Here is a 14,402-nt window from a genome sequence, read left to right as displayed (position 1 = left end):
AAAATACGTCTTGCACATCTACAACCCAAGGCACACATCTGTGCCAAGTTTTATGGGAATCGGTTAAAAACTGAGGAAGTAGTTCGCGACGCAAGATTTGTACCCATTTTTGCCCATAATATGCCGTTACCATGGCAACGTACTTTTGGGTACTGTCAAAAAATATGTCTTGCACATCTACAACCCAAGACACACATCTGTGCCAAGTTTTATGGGAATCGGTTGAAAACTGAGGAAGTAGTTCGCGACGCAAGATTTGTACCCATTTTTGCCCATAATATGCCGTTACCATGGCAACGTACTTTTGGGTACTGTCAAAAAATACGTCTTGCACATCTACAACCCAAGGCACACATCTGTGCCAAGTTTTATGGGAATCGGTTGAAAACTGAGGAAGTAGTTCGCGACGCAAGATTTGCAACGGACCGACCGCCCGACCGACCGACCGACCGCCCGCCCAACCGACCGACCGTCCGCTGATTCCTATATACCCCCTTCAAACTTCGTTTGGCGGGGGTATAAAAATTACTACTGCAGACGGGATGGGAAATTCCCCTTTTGATGACAAGTACAATTTTGTATGTATCATCTTGGGCTCCATCATGTTTCTTTATGCCAGCATGCTGACCATCTGTTCCACTCAGATCATCATGGGGCATTCTTCAACATGCATCAGAATCAACAGATTTCTGCTCATTTTGACTTCAATATAATACAATGTAGTACAAATACTGCAGTATAAACTATCTTTCCCCAGAGTAGTACAACGTATAAATTACAATTACATGCATCAATTACAAAATATACAATTCTGTTGTAAATACAGAATTTATTCTATATGCACTGTAACAAGCGTCAAAATGTACAGGACACTTTGCAATGCCTTACTTGTAATTGCTCCATTTCATTTTTTTTTTTTGCTTTATTTTTTCCCCTCCAAATTATAATGCTATCACTCCAGATATAGACAGAATTCTCTCACACAAATAAAAAAAAAAGTCCTAGTTCCTTGTTTATTGTGAAAGCTCTGAATTGGAAGCACTATGATATGACAGATGTCAAGACAAACCTGAAGCTTCACTGACATTTATTATCGTCACTGACTGAAACTGCTTGGTACATGTTCAAAATGACAGAGATCTAATTATGTGGCAAATGATGCACCACGCGTTACCCTGGGTACCGTAGTACCCCGGATTACCGCGTTGTGTAGCGCCACCTCACGTCCATTCGAGAACAGTCAGAGAAAAATGCATGCACTGTGTGCGTGTACATAGTCCTTCCCATGCCACTGCATGTTATACTATGCGTGCATGAAAGCTGCGATAGCTCCAGCACCAAAATAATTTCCTCTTTTTGGCACCCAGGGTACAACCTTTTTAAACTAGAAATGTCGCTACGGCGACTGATGCCTCCGCCATAATGCATGATTCTCCCAATAGGTGTATAGTACAATGTCTTGACAATGTGTGATGACAGTTTCACATAACTCAACTGGCAAAATATCGAAATAACAGGTTTGTCAGAAATATCTTGAATGTTCACTTTCCACGAACTGGGTTTGCTATAATTGTCTATTAAAGAGTGCAGGTACACATATTTGGGGAATTGAAAATTTTTACTTGACTTCTGACCGACCTTATTATAAGTTTATGCATTGAGTTTAATTTTCAAGGTATGAAAAAAGAGTGTAATTACAGAACAAAATATTTTTTTTTTTCATTTAAACCTGACCTTTGACCCTTAACCTTTGACCTTTGACCTTCTGGCTAGACATTTCCAAGGAATCTCCATCAAGTAATACATGTACATATATCAAACACTTTTAAAACTAATAATGCAATCATTGCATATACTAGTATACATGTATGAGGAAAATACAGCAGTAACATTTTGAGGAGTTGACCTTGACCTTTGAACCCCTGACTATTGACCCATGACCCCTAAATTCCCTAGATAATCCCTGCCAGTCAGTACATGCATATGTACCATATTCCATGAAGATACATTGAACCATTTGGGAGAAAAGTGATATTGAAACATTTTCACCTAACCTTTGACCTTTTGACCTCTGACCTTATGACATGAAACTCTCTCTGGAGAATCCTTACGCAGTAGTACATGTCTACACTAAGTTTCAAGAAAATAACTGCTAGCATTGCATAGATATGGGGGAAATAGCAACATTTTTAGCATTTGACCTTGACCTTTTGACCTTTGACCTCTTGTCAATGTCACTAGAATCTACTCAACTAATTGTCCCATCATACATCATCCCTGGACCAAGTTTGGTGAAAGCTGCTTTATCCAGTTTTGAGTTATCACATAAACAGATAAATTTTAGGATTTGACCTTGATCTTTGACCTTTGACCTCTGTCCGATTTCACTGAAAAACTATTCAAGTAATTGTCCCATCATACATCATCCTCCAACAAAGTTTGGTGAAATTTGCTCCATACAGTCTTGAGTTATCGCGTAAACGGATACAATTTCATGATTTGACCTTGACCTTTGACCTTTAGCTGATTTCACCCAAAATCTTATCAAATCGTTGCCCCATCATACTTCATACTTGGACCAAGTTTGGTAAAATTCCAGTAAATATTACTCAAGTTATCGCGTAAACGAAAGCGGACGGACGTACGTACGGACGTACGTACGGACGTACGTACGGACGGACGGACAACCCGAAAACATAATGCCTCCGGCACCACTTCGTGGCGGAGGCATAAAAAATAAATAATTCAACAAAATGGCTGATTTTTATTTGGTACCCCGGGATACCATTTATGTCATCAAATGTCCAATGTGTTATGGAGGGGGTGGGGCTACATACGCTGAGGTGATTCTCTCAATATTTAGAGGTCCTGTAAACCTAGACTGATTACCCATTTTTGAAAAAAAAAGAAGAGATTTTATGCATGTATCACAATGGTGACAAAACAGAGCAATTTGTCAAGTTTGATTTTGTCTGTTTTTTTGGGGTACACAGAAACACATGTGGGCTGTGAAATATACATGAAATGAATTAGGACATTCATGATATTGGTGTACATGTTTCCACAATGCTTCACTGCAAATTCTTCTTAGCATTCAGTGTTTTCAATAGAGGCCATGTGTAACAGATCTTAATTCAATTCAATTCTGATCTGCTAACTTTTAATTGTATCTGTCTTTTCTTTTCTTTTTTAAATTGGGGGAGGGGGGTGGGAAGAATGGGCAAAATATATTCAAGTGGACTTTACCTCAGAATTTTATCTCAGCAAAGACAATGAAAACAAGCTACAATTTTTTTTATCAAAGACAATGAAATCAAAGCTATGGAACAGTGACAAGTTTTATCAACATTGAAGAAATTTGACAGTTTGACTGCAGGATAAAGAAAATACAGTCATAGCATAATAACAAAGTACAGATGAACATTGACGGAGGAATTGCATTTCAGTATACTCTCATGTTTTTTACTTTTTTTCCTTCTATATATCTCACCCTCTCTCTCGCTGAGTGTCATGTATTAAGTATGAACTGTGCGAAGAAGTGGACATATTATATCGTGGAGTTTGTGTGATAATGACAGACAATGCCCCACACAAACTGCATCTTCAAATTGATAGGGACCCTTGACATGCATCATATAGGAAAAGACTGGCATTTGAAGGTACATACAGGGAACCATTACAACTGGCTCGCTTACATAGAGGTACATGTACCGCTTTTAACCAGGTGGATTTGGCTGTCCCAATTTTCCATTACTCTATGTAGCTGGTCACTTTTTTAGTATGTTTACGAGGAGGGACTGGTTACAAGCAGGCAAGATTGGTGACCTTGTTACGATGAAGTTTTCCTGTTTACGTTTACCCTCCACTGGCTGTACTTGTTGCCCCGATGAAGCAATGTCAACTTGGGAATGAACGCTTCAGCGCAAAGAATCCGTTGTCCCCGCGAATAGTCTGTCTGACGCTGTCAAACCTCTTCTTTGCTGTCTGCTTTCTGCAATGTGGACAAGGAGATATAAATTGCAGATTGCAATCATCTCAGTAAATGTTAGGATGAAATAAAAATCGTCAACAATAAGTGACTTGGCAGCATGAAGTTTTCCCGAATTGGAGCCAACGGCCTTTTCATGGCATGAAATTTGTGCAAATTGCCACTGGTATTCAATGCATTGTAGACAAGAATATACATGTGCATTTGATTTTAATTTTGCAAATCTTGGCTCTAGTGAAGAATCCAAACATGTCTAGTTTTACAGTACTTTTATAATTGGTAATATGGGTTTACATCAATTTGATTTTTTTTGTTTTGTTTTGAATACTGCATCAAAATGTTCTGACTTCTCATGTTCTATCTCATGCTTCTGAGTTATGGGAACCAAGTGTTTTCGAAACTCAACTGGTTTTCTGTCACTTCTGCGTGCTTTGCAACATTCATGCTCATATGTCCTACATGAACTCTCGCAAATCATTCAAGTACAATCTCTTTTTGAAAAGAAAAACTGTCACGTTAAGCTCGAATACAGTATAATTCAACTTTTTCTGAGGTCTGATTTCACTGCTATGAACCTAATTGAGTCAAAACTATTTATAAATTGGTATCTCTGAAATACACGCAGACTCAAAGATCATCTAGCTCATTTCAAATCACTTTTAAGATATCACATGTTAGATAAATAGCACGCTATGAATTATAAGACCTTTCCTGGAAATGTATATTTGGAAAGGAAAGGGAAAAATGAGAGTGAATTAACTCACGTTTGACCAGCTTCTGCTCTTTCTTGGTGCCATGAATCTTGGCCGTGAGATAGAAGAAGAGCGGCAGGATGCAGATGAAGACACTGACGGCCATCACAAAGAGGAAATTTCTCGTTATTGGGGTGCAGCCACTGCTCTTCCACTGCATACGCGTCCGATTCATCTGGACAAACCACACACAAACGCACACAGAAAAGTAAAATAATAAACCCAATTCAAATCAAAATGCAGCACCAATTGACGTCAGGGTTGGTCTCTATTGATGGAGTACAATTGAAGGTATACACAATAGGCAGTTTCATCAATATCTGACATAGACTTATAAATTCATGGATTGCTGATGATTTCATGACCTCTTTATGTGCCACGCTCGCACGCCCGACTCAGTCGGCGGCGAGCCAAGTTTGCATATTCTGCTCAAACGCACAAACTTACCAAAACCGATCGATAATGCCAAAGTACAATGAAAGCTTTTCTTGCTATATTCCATTCCTGTCACATGTAGCTTGCATTTTATGCAGAGATTGACCATCGAGTGGTGTTTTCTATACTCTTGTGATTAAATTTTAAATTTCTGTCACTGTTTTGCGTGCAAAAGTCATCCCTAGCTCTACAATAATTTAGGTACTGGTCATTTGAAAGCAAAACAATCATAGATTATTCATACAATTTATATCAAAGCAAAGCTTGGCATTTTTCTCTATAACTTTGCTCTTTATGTGTCCAGGGTAACAAAAATCTATAAAAGTTAGGCAGATTTAAAAAACAGAGTGTTTTCCTAAATGTAAAGCAAGACTGCATTGCTATCTCAGAATAATGTGGCACACAGGGGGTTTACACCATGGCACATAGATAGTTAAGGATGGCAATAACGACAGTAAAAGAGAATTAATATCGGTTTTCCCTCCCAATTTCACCAGATTTGCATTCGAATTAATGAAAAGGCGTTCAAATTCAAGTAATTTTGGTCACTGCTCTCCTTTCATGGTTCATTTTAATTCTCTGAGTATTCAATTTCATTTTATGTCATAGATGTCATAGATTTTATTTCATTTAATTTAGAGAGAAACTCATTCAATTTAACAACTCAGAGTTGGCATTCAATTTCGCACCAGCTGGATAGACGTTCAAATTCGTGCCAAATACCAGTTTCTCTTTCATTTATAGGAACACAACTTTGCACGTTCGAATTCAATCAACATACACAACTTCCACAGGCCTTTTTTTCACTGTCATGCCACTGGATGATAGAATTTCATTTTCATTTCAAAGTCTCATTTAATTATCTTGATTGTATTGGATGTATTTCTTTCCTGTCTACCTTTCTGTCACTTTCAATTCATCCCTAATAGTACCGATGTAACATTTAGGAAATAGGCATATCCCAGAATATATCTTTGGGGTCCTATAAGTCTAAATCCATATTGATCCATTTTGATTCCATTCCTTACTTCCCCATGTCCATATCATAAGTTGCCGCAATCGGATCATCTGTAGATAGACCTATTTCACAAAACAGTTATATCGCCAGTTTTGCTGGTTGTCAAGGTCATGCTTTATCCACTACTTCTGTCCATATTCGAGATGTTCACGCATACTTTGTAATGTAGCAGCTGCTAAAATTGTGCTTGAATAAAGTTTAAATGTATGCGTTTGAAAGTGGGGTTATCACGAGTTACTAGCTAGTATGAGTAAGAAATCAAATTTCAAGCTACCGGCATATTAAGTTTGCCTATATTCAAACAGCCGAGTAACTACAAAGAATAAAAGCAACGACGTAAAAGACTGCCCATACTCTGTAATTGTTTGCCTCATCGTGAATTTGAATTCCTTAACACTCTCTACCGCGGTGCTGATGCAAATTTGAATGTGTTGCACTTGCATTTTTAATTTGAATGCCCTTTTTACACCCTTGAGTGAGAAACTCATGGAATCGCTTGCTGATGAAATGAAATTAAATGAACTAGTTGCCTTTTTTAACGTCGATCTCGGTGATCATTCAAATTATCTCAAACTTGAATGACCGCATCGTTAAATCGAATGCAAATCTGATGAAATATGACGGGAAAACCTATAGTAGCAGTCTTGTAATTGCCATATAATAACAATAATGATAACAATTTCCATTGTGCATGTGTAAGAGTGTACTCTTAGAAGCAACACGTCATGATTCTTGCTCATTTATGACATTGTTCAGGGCATGAATCCTATGTCATATTACAGATTTTACATGAGACTAAGATGAAATGCATTTGAAGGAAAATATGTAAAGAGAAAGGGAGTACATAGATTCTTGGTCTGATGAATATGAAACCTTTTTTTTAACCCTAAAGGGGCCCCCCCCCCCCCCCCCCGAGATCTCGGCCATCGGTGGTGCGATCGCGATGAAATTTTGCATGCGTGAGACCCGCGTCATAATCTACAAGATTGTGTTATAAGATTTTTTGAAACAATCGATTTCTAATTTTAATTAATTAATTATGCAAATTAAGCTCATGGTGATATTTTAGCTTAATTAAAAGCATTGAGAGTCTAATTTTTGATCTGTAAATCTGTTTTAGCATATTCAACAATTGTACATCACAAAAACTTCCAAAACTCATTTCAATTCTTATGTATTTTATTGTTTTCAGAATTTCTTATGTATTTCTTTGTTTTTCAACTTTTGTTTTTCTTTGTTTTTTCATTGGAAATTGTCACTGACCACTTTTCTACCATAATTAGCACAAAATTAATCAATGAAAGTGATTAATTGTAAAAATAATCAGGTTTTTATGCCTTTCATGACAGAGCACTGTTTTCCATAGGAAATGTACACAAAATCATAAAATTGTGCCAGTTTTGGAGCGACATTCCGTTACAAAAATGGGCGTGGCTTCGCAAAAGTATGCGCGGACGTTGCAAATTTGGTCTCAAAAGTTGTGCGAGACTTGAACGAAGAAAGTCAAGAAGCCTCGCGATGAGGCCTTCTCGCGTTACAGAATTATAGCGCGAAACGTCGAGGGGGGGGGGCGGATTCCGCCCCCCCCCGGCCCTTTTAGGGTTAAAATGAGAGAGAAGTTAAATCTTACCAAGTCAATAATGTCCATGCACAGCCCATTTTCAGGAATGTTATTGTACACATGATTCAGAGCCTTGTATTGGTCACTACAGTTTGTGCATATACTTGTAGAGTTGTTATCCTCAGGACCAGGTGCATGCTGTGGAAGATCAGATAGTTAACTGTGAATGCATTTACAAGGGAAAAAAAAAGTATCATCTGCAATTTAACACAAACTGCACAACATTCTTTACCATTTATCCCAAATATAATCTTCCAGAATCTGAAAACCAAAATTAAATCTGTGATCATGCAACAAGCTTCATGAACATTCTGCCATACTGACTAATGCAATTATAGTCAAATGACCACAAAAAAAAAAAAAAAAGCTAGTTTGTTTGTTCCACAATTCCAGTGAACTTGCATTTTGGCCCAGCAAACATCTTTGATAACATCATTGAAAAAAAAACAACCAAACAACACATATTTCAACCGACAAATCCTGGGAATATGTATTTGCCACACATAATTATCATATCATTATTGAATTGGGCACCTCTGAATTAGATGGAACTATTTAATACCATTAAATCTATACAATTTAAAAAAACATAAATGTGTAAATTTGACAGGAAATTTAATGTTCTTAAATGCGTTGTCAATCTGAGAATCAGTAAAATAAACTCAGCGATCAGGAGGCTTTGAACATTCTTAAATCAAAACAGACAATGGAATAAGATGACTCAATATGAATAAGATGACACAGAGTACTAGTACGCAAAAAAATATAATTTTTCACTCTACCTTATTGAACACTAGCAAGTAATAGTAACAATGATAACAAGTGGATACAGCATGACATCACAGAAATATATATGTATATATATATATATATATATATATATATGTACATATATATATATATATATATATATATATATATATATATATATATATACATATATATATATATATATATATATATATATATATATATATATATGTACATATATATATATATATATATATATATATATATATATATATATATATATATATATATATATATATATATATATATATATATATATATATATATATATATATATATATTATTTTTCTTTATTTTTTTTTTTGGGGGGGGGGTTGGTGGTGAAAGCAAGATATACATTGTATTTTGAAATCAGCCAATGAAATTATCATTCCATGCCTCTCTGGCAATTCCTTTCAAGATTGTTGTTTCATGTTTCCATGACGACTCACTCCGCCAAATGCAATGAAGCAGTCAATGGTCTCGTTGTACTGTCTGAGGAACTGCACCGTGCTATTGCTCGCCTCGAAATGTGAAGATGCGCTGTAACAATCTGCAATGTTGAATACAAAATATGGAGGCACTGTGTTTACCCATTGTCCCACATCTCAAGTAACAAAATAATCATTACATACACAATATGAAAAGCAACTTCTCATACATATCGTCGCTGGGGCGACAAGATCTCGTATCTCAAAAATGTCAAATGTTCAGGAGAGCCAAAAAACATGGCGGCCAAAGCACTATACTGAATGGGATAGCCGTTCCTTTGACATGCCGTGGTGGCTTCATTTTTGGGGTAAGACAGCTGGGATTTGGACAGGACATCACTTAACCGATTATTTGACCACTACTGCAAAAAAGTCATTTTCACCAAAATTTGAGATACAAGGTCTTGTCACCCCAGCGACGATATACAACAGAACTTGGTATTTGCAAGCACATTCCTAAAGCCCTTTCTAACCATAAAAAGCTGCTGAGTATTCAGACAAAGAAGTGAGTTTTCTGGCTCACAGTAAAAGACATTTACAGCAGCCATGCAATAAGCACCATGCATGTCAAATACACTGAATATCTTAATTAATATGCTTGTTGGTATGTAAAAGGGTACTTTACAAACCTCAAGCTGCTTAGACCCCGTTTACAGTGCGGGGCTGGGCTCGGCCGCGCTTTTAATTCAAACCTTTCAATATTTTGTTGTAGTGGCGCTCTGCTTGTAAACAAACGCAATTTGGTATAGTCTGGTTTTCAGACCCTTTGCCAACTGGATTCCGTGGCAACGAAGTCGCCGTTCGGGCAAAGGCCTTTGCCGAAGGAAAAATCCTTTGCAGGACAAAACCACCTTAAACTATACTAGTTTTCGACGTTGAGGGGGTTAATATCCTGAATAGCGAAATAGTACGGGCAGAGGGTTTGGAAGCCAGACTAAAATTGGCCGCGCATTTGGCCCAGTTTGCGTTTACACTGAGAAAAAGCGGGGCTCGGCCACGGCCGAGACCACCTCCAGAGCGAGGCCAAATGCGCAGCCAATTTTGGCCCAGCATTTGGCCTTTTGCGCGTTTACACCGAAATGAAGGCGGGCTCGGCCGCGGCCGAGCCTCGCACTGTAAACGGGGTCTTAGTTTAACTTAGTTTAGCTTAGTAAAAAGGAAAGCTCATTGCACTCCTGTTCCATCCACCTTCTCTACTAAAAACAAAAAACAAAAAAAAGGAAAAAGTTGCAGAATGTAATGGAAATGCTCAGACTTAGAGTTTTCTGATATGAAACGATGGGCAAGAGGACAGACTATTCTTCAGCCTGAACACACAGGCATCCCAGAACTTGCATTACAATATTAGTATGCTAGTCAACTGGGTAGAAACCATGCTATGTGTAATCTCAGGAAGATTTCCATTATTATATTATATCTGGTAGCTAGTATCTTTAACCCTAATCAGGTTGGGCTTTTTTGGCTATATATTTATGCTATATCCGGGGGTTCCCCTCCCCCCTGAAATCCATTAATTTCTAAATATATGCATAAAATCATACTTGGTCTATAATATACTCATAAATGAAAGCCATGGGAATTAATTTTTTTTTTTTTTTTTTTTGGTGGAAAAACTTACTACAACAATTAAGGTTTAACACTGCAGATTTCACCCCAGCCTTTGTCGGTTGAATTTGTGCAACATTGCTATCTTAAGCTACCCAATACACGGCTAGTGCAGCAACCTGGGGGGGGGGGGGGGGGGGCGTTTCATGAAGGAACTTGTCGGATAAAATATCTGACAAGTCAATTATATCCGACAAATTCAGAGAAATCAGCCAATCAGACTAAAGAATTTCTCAAAACTTGTCGGATATAATTGACTTGTCAGATATTTTATCCGACAAGTTCTTTCATGAAACGCCCCCCTGATGTATCAGATCTACCAGTCTGCATCGCTGATTGAGATGCAATCAAAGACGCTTAACTAATAAGACACGAAAGTGCGCGCTAATCCTGTACAAAACAAATGGACAGCGCGCGGTCCTCAAGCGTATACGCACATCAACTGAGACGCGCTGCCTTGACGCTTGATAAACAGCAGCAGCGGCTTCAGGAACAGCGCGTCTCAGGTGATGTGTGTCTTTGCCTGAGACGCGCTGTCTTTGAAGATGTTGTTGTTGTTTATCAAGCGTCTTTGATTGTGAGATCATGTTGTTGCCAAATTTTTATCTCCACAAAATAATCCTTATTGATTTAAAATCTCGTTCTTCAAAATAATCCCCTTAATCGGAAAAAAGCTACGACTATAATTTTTAAATCTTTTTAAGATAATAAAAATACCACTACCTTTTGAAATGAGTGATGTTCCTAGGTGTACTGAGTTTGTACTTAGCTCTCTTTTGTATCGTCATGTAGGGCAGCCATTTTGTTTCCATTTTTATCGCGCGCCTTCGTATCTTGTTATCTACTATCTTTGGATGCAATCATTGTTGTAATCATTCCAATATCATACCAGCTAGTATACTTACTCTCACATAGACCAACATCCCACAGTGACTGCAAGAATGAGTGTGTCTGTGTAACAATTTGGAGGGTGTCTGACACAAGGATGTCATCCTTGCACTCTTCATCCTAATAAAAGACAAATTGGTAAAAGAAAAGGTCAGAAATAATCAAAGAAATAGAATAGGAATAAACAGAGAACATATGGATACTCACAACTGCAACCTTCATTTCAGGACAAATATTCAAAGGAATAATTCACAGAGCAGAACATGTGTACAAGCAGAAACTCAAGCAGACATTGTGACCAGTTTTATTTCCTAAATTACATTGATTTAAAAGAAAAAGGAAAGTTAGCAATTGACCTAGCATTATGCTTCATGTGGTTATAATTTAAGTTGTACACAAATACTTTTTGCCAACATATTGACTGAAATGGAGAATCTAGCCCTACATAGAAACATGCACTGTGACATTCTATATTTTTAGCAATGGTGACATATGACCATCCAGATGTCTCATGAAAATGTAGATACCGTAACTAGAATGTATGATCTTGTAAGTTGTATTGGGATATTGTACGGCACATTAAAAACTGGTCAAAGACAATTTCAATTTGACCAAAACATTTCTTTCATTCACTTCAATGACTGGGTATGATCGACAAACTTCTTTGCATTTAATGCTGAACAGCATGTAGAACGTTACAAAAATACTACACATTAGTAGATACCAAGTTGTATAAGTGTGCCACAGTACAGTATTTTGTAGCAATCACCACATTGTACGTAGCTTTATCATAGCTGTTGTAATGCATATTCTGTATCTTGCATATTAGAAATACCAGGTATCTATTCAGTGATATAAAAACAACCCCTAATGATTTCACTGACACAGCAATTGACACATATCCAGTATGGATTGGTTACCTTGTTAATCATGTCCCATGCGTAGTGCACATTTTTGAACTCTCTCACGCACTTCTCGCAGATGCGAACTGGTTTAGCGCTTTTAACAGCACACTCTAGGAATTCTGATGATGCTTCGCTGTAGTTCTTGAGGAGGGTATTTCTGTGGTGACATTTGGTAAAGGTGTCGTCCCCTTCACCCTCGCCGCTGTATGATTCAGAAAAACTATGCTGGAGTGCCACATGCCCTTGTAGATTGTAAGTAAGTTCTCTTCCATTCAAGTCAGCACCATTAGCTTGCCCCACTTCTGTCATTAAGTCAGCATTGGCCAGAAGAAACATCAAGCACAGGACACTCTTGAACAAAAGTTCCCTGAAAAGTATGTGTTGAAGTGCCGCCATTTCCATGAGCTAGTAGATCCAGTAAATCTAGATCTATGTCTCGGCGAGCTTTTTCATCAGTCAAGAGTCACACGAATGACATCAACCCTCAGCACAGCAGTTCCTTGTTGCCTTGAATGCTTCGAGTGTGACTGGACCTGGGAATGACTACAAAATGACATAACAGTAACAAATCATAATAACATACTAATTATATAGATATTATGATATCAATTATATCACAAACAAAAATGTGTTAATGTCTCTAGAAACCCTATGCACATTGAAGGAAGAAGAATACAGAAATAAAGGTAAGTAGATCTAGACATAAAATAGAGAAAATGGGGCCTAATGAAAAGTGATGAAACTTCAAACTATAAAATGTACAGTGCAGTTCCTGATTCACTGTCAAGTTAAAGAAATATGATTTCCAAAGACTAAGTCATTTGCTGACAAATATTTGTCAGTATTGCTTGTGTGGGTATAGTGAAATTATGACTGACAATGAAATTTTCTTGCTGGACGATCTTGTTTGATAAACACGGCCTACTTTGAAACAAGCACCTAAACATCAGCGTTAAAATCTTGAAGTTAATTTCTGCTTAACTGGCAGCCTATGCTATTTCTAATGACTGGATTTAATCACATACTCATGTTTAGTCGAGCGCAAATAGACTAACCAAACTAGCCACAGTTTTGCATTTGAAAATAGTGATCGAAAGAAACTGGGCCAAAAACTGATCCTAATATTGCGGGGTATTCTGACTTTACGTCTTTAGTTAGACTATGCCCAGAGCCATCTGAACCCAAAAGGACAACTTAGCTTAATTTTATAATTCTAACAAGTATTAACAAGCAACATCTGAATTGTCGAGTTGTCCAACTTCCTCACTTAGCCCCCCCCCCCTCCCCCCCCCCCCCCCCCTCTCTCTCTCTCTCTCCAATTCTCTCTGACTCTGTACTCTGTCTCTGCTGTTCGGGGGGGGGGGGGGGCATTTCATGAAGGAACTTGTCGGATAAAATGTCCGACAAGTCAATTATATCCGACAAGTTCACAGAAATCAGCCAATCAGGGGGGCGTTTCATCAACGAGTTCGTCGGAGGTTTTCACCGACGAATTTGCTATCAGCCAATCAGATGCAAGGATTTACACTGACAACTGTTAAAAGCTAATGAAATCCTTGGTCTGATTGGCTGATAGCAAATTTGTCGGTGAAATCTCCGACGAACTCGTTGATGAAACGCCCCCCAGACTAAAGAATTTCTCAAGACTTGTCGGATATAATTGACTTGTCGGACATTTTATCCGACAAGTTCCTTCATGAAATGCCCCCCAGAGCTGGAATTTCATCTAGAATGAGTGATATTTATTTGTTGTTACAATATGAAAGAATTCAGAATCAATCTTACGTCAAACTTCCGACGGATTCCAAAGTTTCTGTGGCCGATAAGAAGAGATATTACGGTCAAAATCATGTGAATAGACGAAACAATATAACACGGATCGCCGAGTCCAAGCAAGCGAAGCTGAGACC

General features: G+C 37.8%; 1 protein-coding gene across 1 annotated transcript; it reads right to left on the bottom strand.

The window, feature by feature from the left end:
• Window positions 1–3,701: 3,701 nt before the first annotated feature.
• LOC140243132 (osteopetrosis-associated transmembrane protein 1-like) lies at window positions 3,702–12,888 on the bottom strand. The gene is made up of 6 exons (XM_072322861.1): window positions 12,508–12,888; window positions 11,605–11,707; window positions 9,056–9,156; window positions 7,824–7,952; window positions 4,753–4,915; window positions 3,702–3,991 (listed from the first exon to the last, which is right to left on the bottom strand). The coding sequence occupies exons 1-6, from the start codon at window positions 12,886–12,888 to the stop codon at window positions 3,918–3,920; spliced, it is 951 nt and encodes a 316-aa protein (XP_072178962.1). The 3' UTR covers window positions 3,702–3,917.
• Between the last annotated feature and the right edge of the window lie 1,514 nt (window positions 12,889–14,402).

The sequence above is a fragment of the Diadema setosum genome, chromosome 19, assembly GCF_964275005.1.
Source record: "Diadema setosum chromosome 19, eeDiaSeto1, whole genome shotgun sequence".
Taxonomy (NCBI): Eukaryota; Metazoa; Echinodermata; class Echinoidea; order Diadematoida; family Diadematidae; genus Diadema; species Diadema setosum.
Note: the sequence above shows the minus strand (reverse complement) of the source record. Positions and strands in the feature narration are given on the sequence as shown.